The sequence below is a fragment of the Grus americana genome, chromosome 12 (genome assembly GCF_028858705.1).
Source record: "Grus americana isolate bGruAme1 chromosome 12, bGruAme1.mat, whole genome shotgun sequence".
Classification (NCBI taxonomy): domain Eukaryota; kingdom Metazoa; phylum Chordata; class Aves; order Gruiformes; family Gruidae; genus Grus; species Grus americana.
In genome coordinates, this window is record NC_072863.1 from 15,040,099 (window position 1) to 15,050,286 (window position 10,188).

The following is a 10,188-nucleotide window of genomic DNA, read 5'->3' on the forward strand; positions in this document are numbered from 1 at the left end:
CCACTTAGCACCTAAGAAAGCAAACATCCAAGTTTGTCACTGGACGTAACAACCCTCCAGGGCACTGAGCAGTCCAGCAACCAGCAACGTACAACAGCTAAAGGTTTCCATCTTTCACCTGTGGGGCCTCATTGGACTAATCCTCATAAAAGATCACAGAAGAGCATACTGGTATTACCTTAATTCTTCAGTCTTATTTAGTGTTTCAGTGATGAAAGCACTCATTTTATACATAGTAATTAAAATTCAGATCCCCTCCTGTAGGAAAAGCATGAATCTCCAAATTAAAGTTTTTAATTTAAAATAATTATACTTGGAAGGAAACACATGAAGTTTCTTTTTGAGCTCTAGTCAGAGGTAAGGCTGACGACAGCCAACACCACAGTCCTGCACCACTACCAAATGTCTCCTTGACCACTCCAGCCTCTAGTCTCCTCCTAGGTAAAGCAGACAGGACCACAGGTCCCGTTACTGACACACATTCTCTGCACAGCCTGTCAAACACAGAAGTTTCTCTTTTTTTCCACCTTTCGCACCACCAGTTTCAGCACAGATAATGAATTTTAATTCTTCAGTCACTACAGAACAGAAGACCACACAGATGTTTCACAGTATGGGCCCGCATTCCCTGTGTGGCCCTTTCAGAAGTGGTGTGAGCTTGTGTTTGAAAACACACCTGCAGAAGTTCACTCTGACTACTCCAGTGTAATAAGGGCTGTAACAAAACAAAGGCAATAGCTACTGTTATGATACAAACAGGATTTTAATTCAATCCAAGTGTTTTCTGTACAACAGAAAGGTTTTATACAAAAAAGGAAGCGTTACTTCAGTTGCAAGAACACACGCAAAGAAGTTTCTGAACCCTAGTGCTTCAGGAAGCCAAGAATTTTTTTGAAGAAACAACCATGTGAGGTATTGTTATAGATGTTATAATCCTGGTTTGGATCAGTCTCCACCATGTACAACTCTCCCGCATGGACATCCTCAAAGTTAGCATGGAAGATGTTAGGATTAAACCCAACCCATACAGTATACCTGTAGTCAATTGTACGCATGGAATACCCCATGATTCTGATGTCTTTCAGCTTCGGCTTGTCAGAGTTCCACTGAGGAGTGTCTGCAGGCCGGGGATATTGGCTGAAAGCAACAGGTTCTTCATTAAAACACCTATAAGTGTCATCACACCCATCCTTCTCTTCCTCCATCTTGTCTTCAGAGGCATTAAAGTATTGGACAATGCTTGCCCCCTCAGTGCACAGTGCAACATGAAACGAAGTCTCTGGGCACACAGGAGGAACTTGCAGGCCAGCAAGTTCAGCAAGTGTTGAAAACAGAGACACAAGCTCAACCACCTTTTTGCTTTGCCCTAGAAGAAACACCGAAATACAAGTTATGGAACATGATGGTTTAACAGACACTGATAGAACATTTTAGAAACTTATTCTTATAATTGTGTTTTATTGAAAGTGCTTTGTACTGGGTAACAAAATCAAGGCAATTCAGGTGTGGCTGTTAGCCCTGAAGAGGCTATACACTTAGGATGTATTTTTTTTTAACAAGAACATTTTTGTACTTATGTTTCTCAAATGTACAGCCTTCAAGACAATAATATTCATTACTTTGGAATTTGCTTTGTATTTCTGAAGAGTTATTTTTCAATGTCAATAGTTTAACACTGTGTACCTCCATCAAAACAGTTTCCAATTCCACCATTTTAAGTACAGATGCTACACAGAGAATGTTTACTAATCACTGCTAGAATGACAGCAGCCACCACTACAAAAGATAGGTCAAGTATCCTTTTAGGCATCTACTTCACACAAAAATAAATTGCCTGCTGTGTTAACACAGACATCTAGCTGTTTCCACTAGAGCAGATCTAACCAAAGCAAAAGTTTGTGTCCAAGGATTCCTTTCACCACCTTCTTCCTCATTAGTGCAAAAAGCACAGTCAAGGACACTAACTCATGCTTTGCCTGCAGGCAAAGTATCACTACATCACCACTTCTCCTCTACATAAATCCCCTGCACACAAAAAATAAATGCTGAAAATTTACCTTGAGGTACCAAGCCTAAAATATGGCTAAAAGGGTCAAGGTAGGGGAAGACCCTTTCTCCTTGACTAACAGAGGAAGTCGTCATTCCTGGTACATAAAACATCAGCGGCACACGGGTAGCAACATCAAAATTGCTGTATTTTGCCCATTCACCGTGTTCTCCCAGGGACCATCCTAGATGACAAAGAATACAATTCAGAGCAGGTACAGGGTTGTAATTTAGTAGTCATTTCTTTTTCACTCTGGCTGTTGAAGCCACTAGTCTGTTATCAAGGTTATATTAAAAGGCAAACAACAATCTGTATTCAAATATAACAAGATTTTTCTCTAACGTGGAAGCTATTTCAACAGACACCTAAATCTTGCAACTTCATACTCTTATTGAGGAAATAACTACACCTTTCCTTATTTCCCCTACTCTAGATTAGAATTAGGAAAAATCAGCATTAAAACAGCAGAAAAGAAGAACTGGGGTGTGTCACATTGCCTGCAAGAGTCTCCACATCAATTCCACAAAGCACTCATTTAAGTTCTGGGCAGCTGCCAGCTCTCCAATACTCCTGTTAACATTGTAACTGACCATCCCTTGGAGCCAAGGCTGCTATCTATGCCAGACGGCCATATCAGGACGCTACCCCCGAGGAAGCAATAGAGATCAAAACTCTTTAGCTCTCCTCTTCCTCTTGGAAGAGATGCCAACATGACTTCCTTTGCAGGCAGATTTATTGCTGACTTCACTTTGGGGGAAGACAAAGGAGCTCTATGACAGCTATGTTCGCACATGAGCTTTTTGGATCACTTTGCTAGCCATGGAAACACCAACAGTTTAGTTAACCACAGCAAGGAAAGGAGGAAGTCAGTTTGCAACTGAAAGTCCAAGTCAAAGCGGCAAGTCAGAAGGAACATCTAGAGTAATTTTAGTACCAAAAGTATTAATACTATTGCTCTACAACTCATAAGGGCTTGTTTATACACATACACTCACAGAAGTCAACCCAAATTAACTAAATGTGACTTTAAATTGATTTAGTTAAGCCATGTCCTAACTGTTTTAAGTCAGCTAAGCCACCCTCCAATTAAAGGGATCATGCAGGGTTATTTTAATATTAGAGCATTGAAACAAACATTAAATGTTTGAGGTATTTGTCCCATGATTCAGATTTATTTTTTTTACCACCAGGATCCAGAGTGTGCAAGACCTCATTTATGAGGGGGAGCCATAGTGCTATCAGTTTGGCTGTTCTGCAAGCAGCAATGACAAGTGCAAGAAAACACACTTCAGCAGTTAATGAGAAAGCCTGTCATCCACTGTACCAGATGGCTCTCTACAAATTGTAAGGGAGGGAGGAGTGGTCACTATCCTTCCACAGCACTGTTCCCAGCAGGAGTCACTCCTTAGGTGGGAGGTGGGAATACAGCAAGCTCAGCCCAGTGTCCGGGCAGACAGTCTCATCACTCACTAGCAAACCCTCAACCTGATTAAAGAGAGGTGCCTGCAGCGGGACAGGACTGTGCAGCCACAGAAGCCTGTGTCAGTCCATTAATTAGAGACCCACCAGCGAGATATACAAGGTATGGTAGCTCTGCTGTACATTATATAAACTCACACTTGATTAATATGCCAGCACTGAGTTGCACAATTAAGTTATTAACAGTGAGCTGGAGAAAGATTTAAAGGTTTACCATGATCAGCAGTAAAAACTACTATTGTGCTATTTGAGAGTCCTACATCATCCAAAGCATCCAAGAGGAGGCCAACTTGCATATCCACGTAAGAAACTGCTGCGTAATAGCTCTGACGAATCTGCCGCTGCAAGTTAAGAAAACAGGTGAAAGGAAAAACGTTAGCTTTTTCCCCAGACACACACACAGAAGAACCTGTTGGTGGATGTGTAGGTAAAGGAACTAAAAGATTTTACTTGTAAAGCTTTATTTTTTAAGTGTCTGTAGCCTGATTAATGTCCTAGAAAAGGTAAACAGGGAGGGGGCAGTTAGAAAATTCTATCTATCTCCCAGAAGTTCTTTTAATCAAACTGTTGCAAAGCATTCAGTTGTGCTTCTCTCAGGGTCCAGACAGCGCACCTTATTTTGGCATAAGCATTGGAAAGTCAAGGAAAATCTTGCAAAAGATACACTGAGTGGTGGCTTGAAACATAAACAGATTCAGATAATGAAACCAAACACAACATTGGTAGCTGCTACATTCCCTTATCTAGAAATCAGGAGCGCATACTAATATTGCTAGTTGATGGCTGATCTCTTCCTCCTCACCCCCCCAGCCTGACTGCAGTTACAGCGAAGGTTTGCCTACAAAGCTAGAGGAGACAGTGTGCAAGGCAGGGAATTCATAGTATTTACAAACTGTCAGTTGCCGAATACCTGGGAGCATCTAAGAGCAGCCGACTGCTCCCCTTGCATTTGAACAAGTTAAGGCAGTGAACTGCACTTCAGTGCACTGTACTGACAGCTTACCTGGAAGTCATCTGGCAGCGGTCCATAAGGGAAGCTAACATTTAACGCTTTCACATCATCCCTCTGTCTGATATCCGCCCAGGGGTTGTATGCCACAGAAGGTAGTTTCGCAGGCACCCAGGGATCTGGGGCTAATGTGATGTTTTCCAAGGGGTACAACTTGAGAAATTCCTTTACAATACAAACACACATAAAGACTGCCCGCACCTCTAAGGTCTATTGCAAACTTTGTGTTGTAAAGCAGCAACCATTTCCGCTTGCATGACCCTTTAATATTCTCACAGTTTACAAGGCTTCACTCCCCCTCCCCCAGAGTGTAAAAGATAGCAATACTATGCTTGTTGGCCCCAGACAATTCCTGAAATATAGTGAGTTAGTAAGTACCTAAAACCAGCCTCCTGTATCGCAAGGCAACACTGAAATAAAAGGTCCAGCATCACTTCTTCTGAAACAAGTAGGAGTTTTGCCACCAACTCAAACAGGGAATAGAGTACAAGATCTTGTAAGGCCTCATTACGTCATACTCCACCAAGCTGAACACTATCTCCATGCAATAGCAGTCACTACTATGGTGGTAGAAGCCTGGCTTTCGGCCGAGTAGTCACAACTCCTTCTCGTTAAACATTTATAAATGCAACACAGGCAACTACTAAAGTTACACCAAACCAAGGCTGGTTTTCAGCTTGTTTTCCAGAAAAAACAGCAATAAAGCATTTGTGGAAACAGCTTTGAAAACAAAAAGCAGTGCTTGCCTAAGTTCCTTTCCAGGCTCCAGTTTCCTCACCTGCGGGTACCTCAGTGGGATATGTGGTTTGTGGTAACCGACAGCCAGGAAGAATTTTTGCTTGTTGGTTTTCATAACATTCAGTAAGCGTATGGCCTCTTCTGTGCTCTGAATATCAGGCAGAGTACCACTAGGCATTTCCGCCACATCCACTGGGCACACCAAGTTAGCATAAAGTTTTCCATCTTTTCCCCTACAAGTCTTTTAAAAAAAAGAAAGACTTAGTTAAGTTACAACTTCTGTAAAAGCAAATAAATCCTCTGTTCCGTAACTTTCAAACCAGTTTGTTTCTCAATCCTTCTACCAAGAAAAGACTGCAGATTGGATACGAAAAGGAATTTCACAATTTCTATGGACACTAAAGGTGCCGAGTACATTGATGACTGAGCAGACAGCTTCCGAATTTGAACAATGCAACTTCCACGTCTATGGAAAAGCAGAATCCTCTCTCAAGCTAGGCAGAAGATCAAATGTAATCACATGAGGAAACACAGTTTCTATGATGAATAGAATCTCTGACCTATCGGCAAGCAGGCAGAATTTGGTTACACTACATACATGCATTGTTACTCCTTCTGATCCCAAGAGCTCCTAGAAAGCTGCCTGGCAGCTACTGACTTATTTCCTGAGCAAACGCCAGCAGTGGCTGATGTATCATCAGTGAAGAAAAAGAAATTAGACTAAACAGTTGCAAGGAAAAGGTGGCCTCAGCAGGGTGTTTGGGAGAGTTGCTAAATGAACATAAAGAAAAGTATGTCATGAATGCAAATACTGTTGTTGCTAAAACCAGTCTTTTTCAGCAGTAAATGGAGGAACAAAGCATCGCCAAGGTTGTCTGCAGCCTCACGGCTGGAGCTCCTAGCTCTGCAGCATATAGACTCCAGCACATGATGCTATCGCAATGTTTGCATAAACATAAAACAGATTCTTCTGGGCCACACTTAAGAGTAACAAACATTCTAGAAAACTGAATCAGATCATAAAATTTCAGATTAAAGATTTTAATTATGACCTCCACCCACTCAGTTCCGAGCTCCTTATTGAATTAAGTTCACCAAGCCTATTGACACTGTTTTGTCACTTACCAAGCAGAGCAAGGTTAGCGTGGAAGTTGACAACTGCACTTTTCAGATAAAGGAATTCATGACCTAGACACAAATTAAGATCACTCTTTCTTGCAAGTACTTTTATATCTCAGTTACTTAAGTTTCCAAATACTAATTTAGAAATACTTAAAGTATCTGCAGGATGGGCGCATGAATTAACATGAGACAACTGCAGAGGCCTTCTTTTGGAAGACTAAAAAACAGAGTATCAAACTGGCTAGTTGTTTCCCTGCACAAGGATGCAGTCTCAAAAACCACAGAGTAAGAACTTGGTTATATCCTGAAAACCCTTTTTTGTTAAGGTCCCACAAATCACCCTTACCTTATCGTTTTCATATTTCCCAGTTGAAGGATGAAAGGGTGGAACGGACCAACTGTATGGATAGTCATCACTGTGATTGGATGAAACCCCTGAAAAAGGTAAAGACATTAGAAATGTTCTAATAGTTCACTGAACCATAAAGGGCTCAAACACAAGTTTAACTTGTTTTCAGTTTCGGTTTGTTGTCTTTTTGTGGGGTTTTTAGGGGGTTTTTGTCATGGTTTGTTTTTTTTTTTTTTTTTAATATGCTAAATGAAGAAACATTTCAAATGATCTTTGACAACTGCAGAACAAAAAACCCAAGAAAAAAGTCAAAAAGTTTAAGACAGACATTATCCCTTGAAATACACCTTTTACTGGTAAGGGAGACTCAAGCCTCTTAAAGAGCCTTACTTCAGGGAACAGCAACAAAAACCCACCAAAAAGCCAGGAAAAGTAACAGTCTCCAAGTACATCCTTAATTAGCTTTACTATCAACAAAGTTCATATATCCATGCAAGTTTAGTTCTGGTGTAAAGAACTACCAAGAAGAGGGTCAGCATTACTTATTTATCAACTCAGTAGTGTTACTGCTTTTTAACTAGTGAACTAATTTCCTATTTAATTGGTAGTATTAATCATACATTCTGCATCTCCTGATCCAGACAGACAGCCTATTATGAAACATGAAACATGTACATGCAGAACTAAGAGAATAAGGCTGTTCAGTAATTTCATTTTCAGCAGATACCCAACTTCCAGACATATTTTTACAATGTTAGACATTTATTCCCACGTTCCCTAGACAAGATGTGAAAATATTCATTAGATAAGAGTCATCTAATATATTCATCTCTAAAGCCTTAAGATTTAAAATTAAGATTTAAAGACAACCTACAATCATTGTACAATCTGGCTCATGATTATGATTGAGGTTGTCAATATAGACAACAATCACACAGTTGATACTTATACGTAGAGTCTGTGAGAATACAGACGATAAGCATGTGTACGTTAAGCAGATGACAATTCAAACCATACCAGGATGAAAAACTTTCCCCACAGATAGGGTCACGTAGCCATTCTCCTTGAAATACTGAGGCATCGTGGAATAGTTTCCTGCATGTACTCTCCAGTAGGAGTAGAAATCATACAGTCGGGTAGTATCAGGTCTGCGGCCAGTGAGAAACGACACTCTACTGGGAGCGCACACAGCTTGCTGAGGAGAGACACAGCCAAAAAGAGAATCAATTCGGAAAAAAAACCAAAACACACGTACGAACATGACATGCCTAGTCAGAATTAGACTCAAACTTCTAATTTCTCAGCAGAGAGAAACCTGGGAACGTAGGCATCCTATGCAAAGTATTCAAGTAAAGAACAATTAGTGAGATTTTGAGTCCTGAGAGTTTAAAAGTGATGCTTAGCACATAAGCTGCCCCTTCATAAAAGTCTGTATATTTCATCACAGGAAAAAAATAGTATTTTATAAACAGCAGGAAAAAAAAATTCTAATTTAGTAAAACAGCATTTACAGTGACAATGTTTGAGTGACATTACATTCATCCAAGGGCTATACAAATAACATCATTCAAATGCCCTGTTTTCATTTTTCTCACCTCAGTAAAGACAGGTTCATACAGTACAGTTCAACCCAACCATTTATTATTTTTACTAGAAATACTTAAGGTTAATAAATACTTGCTTTTTCCAGTGGTCTGCCTAACACCTACTGTGATAAAACCAGTAATTATTTTGCATGAAGAAAACATTTTTTATTAAGTTACTTATCGCACCTGTGCATATGCATTACTGAACACAATACTTTGAGAAGCAAGTTGATCAATGTTTGGAGATTTCACAAGCTTATCTCCATAACAGCCCAGAACAGGACGCAGATCATCCACAACTATAAACAGGACATTCATGCCATCTACGGAGAAGCAGAATTAGGAATATATTAACTTGAGCTCCAGTAAGTAGAGGCTACTTTAAGCAAATTTATCAGTTTTTAACCCTGCAGTATAGTTAAGAAAAAAAATTAAATAAATAAAATCAGCAAGAACATCCAATATCTTTGTAAGGAAATGTAAATACCGGGATTAATTCCTTCAACATGCAGGAATTCTTATTTGGCCTAGACAGAACTACAGTGGTTTTCACTTCCCTTATTTCATTGCTTCCTCCCACCGTATTGTCTTCAGCTGGCTACAGAAAGGTGGTGTGAAATGGTGAGGCATTTTATAGTTCTCTCTACTACTGAATTCTACACCCTACCAGCTTTGCAAGGGGTGTTAAGCCAGAGGTAAAGCTCAGATGCTGTTAGGCTACATAATCCTACTCCAAACAGATCAAACACTTTAAAAAAATAATTACACATATATTTTTAGAAACGCCCTCTCAGGGTGGCAAGCTATACGACGGTTCAAACAGTATATAAACTGCTGAAGGCGTTTAGAGCCAGCAACCTCCCAAGCAGCAGGCCGAGCCCAGGCAAAACGCCGCGCAGGCCAAACCCCCGAGCCCCAGCGCCCGCCCGGCCGCTTCCTCCGAACCCGGGGCAGCAGCGGGACGGGGCGGCTCCGGCCCCGGCCCCACCACCGCCGGCCTGGCCCGGCCCTGCCCTCCCGGGAGAACGAGCCCCACCCGGGGCCCCGCCGCACCTCGGGGCCCCACCGCCGCTCTGCGGGTGCGGAGCCGACGGGTCGCCGCCGCCGCCTCCGGAGCGAAGGCGACCGCATCGCGCAGAAGCCCCAGCAGGCAGAGCCAAGCGGCCGCGCAGCACCGAGAGGCCGCGGCCATGTCCCATAGAAGCGGCGGGGCGGGCAGGCCGGCTTTGGGCCCTCCCCGGAGGCGGGGCCCCGCTGCCAGGCTTTAACCCTCCAGCTCTAACCGGCTTCGCCGCCGCCGGGAGGGCGCTGTTCCCCCGCGCCCCCACACGGCGGCGCCGTGGTGCCGCGCAGGAGCCCCGGCTGGGGCGAAGGGGGCCGCGGGGCAGGGCCGGTGCGGTAGCCCAGCCGCAAAGAGCGCGGGAGAGCCGCGCATCTCAGCCGGCGTGGTTCAGCCGCGGCCGTTGGCGAGGCAGCGCTCTCGGGCACGGGAGCTGCGGTAGTTCTTGGCCACCTCCAGCCCGCAGTAGCTCCCTAGGAAAGGGAATGCTTGATGGTGTTCTGCCAACTGTTTCCTTCTCATGTGAATAACGTCGGGGAATGAGGAAATCAAGATTTAGTATTCAGAGAAGCTGTCCCAGAGTTGTACTTCACTTTAATCCTATTTGTTAATCAGCTCTCCAGCCAATTAACACTTACTATTCTTCTTTAAACAAACACTATTTCCAGTTACCTCAACACCTAGCAAGGTCAGGTTCGTGTTGGCCATCAGTGAGAATGCACGTTCTGTGCGGCGTGCAAGTCTCTCATCTCAGTATTTTTGCCTATGACTTACCATTTGTGAGATCTGAGCGTCACC

General features: G+C 42.7%; 1 protein-coding gene across 2 annotated transcripts; it reads right to left on the reverse strand.

Annotated features, from left to right (window-relative positions):
* Nucleotides 1-749: 749 nt before the first annotated feature.
* IDS (iduronate 2-sulfatase) lies at nt 750-9,564 on the reverse strand. Of its 2 annotated transcripts, XM_054839877.1 has the most exons (9): nt 9,384-9,562; nt 8,517-8,653; nt 7,762-7,939; nt 6,742-6,830; nt 5,314-5,514; nt 4,530-4,700; nt 3,741-3,867; nt 2,058-2,231; nt 750-1,366 (listed from the first exon to the last, which is right to left on the reverse strand). In XM_054839877.1, the coding sequence occupies exons 1-9, from the start codon at nt 9,520-9,522 to the stop codon at nt 864-866; spliced, it is 1,719 nt and encodes a 572-aa protein (XP_054695852.1). In that variant the 5' UTR covers nt 9,523-9,562; the 3' UTR covers nt 750-863. The 2 variants fall into 2 exon arrangements, with proteins under 2 accessions (XP_054695852.1, XP_054695853.1); XM_054839878.1 differs by lacking the exon at nt 4,530-4,700 and having other exon boundaries at nt 9,384-9,564.
* Nucleotides 9,565-10,188: the final 624 nt, after the last annotated feature.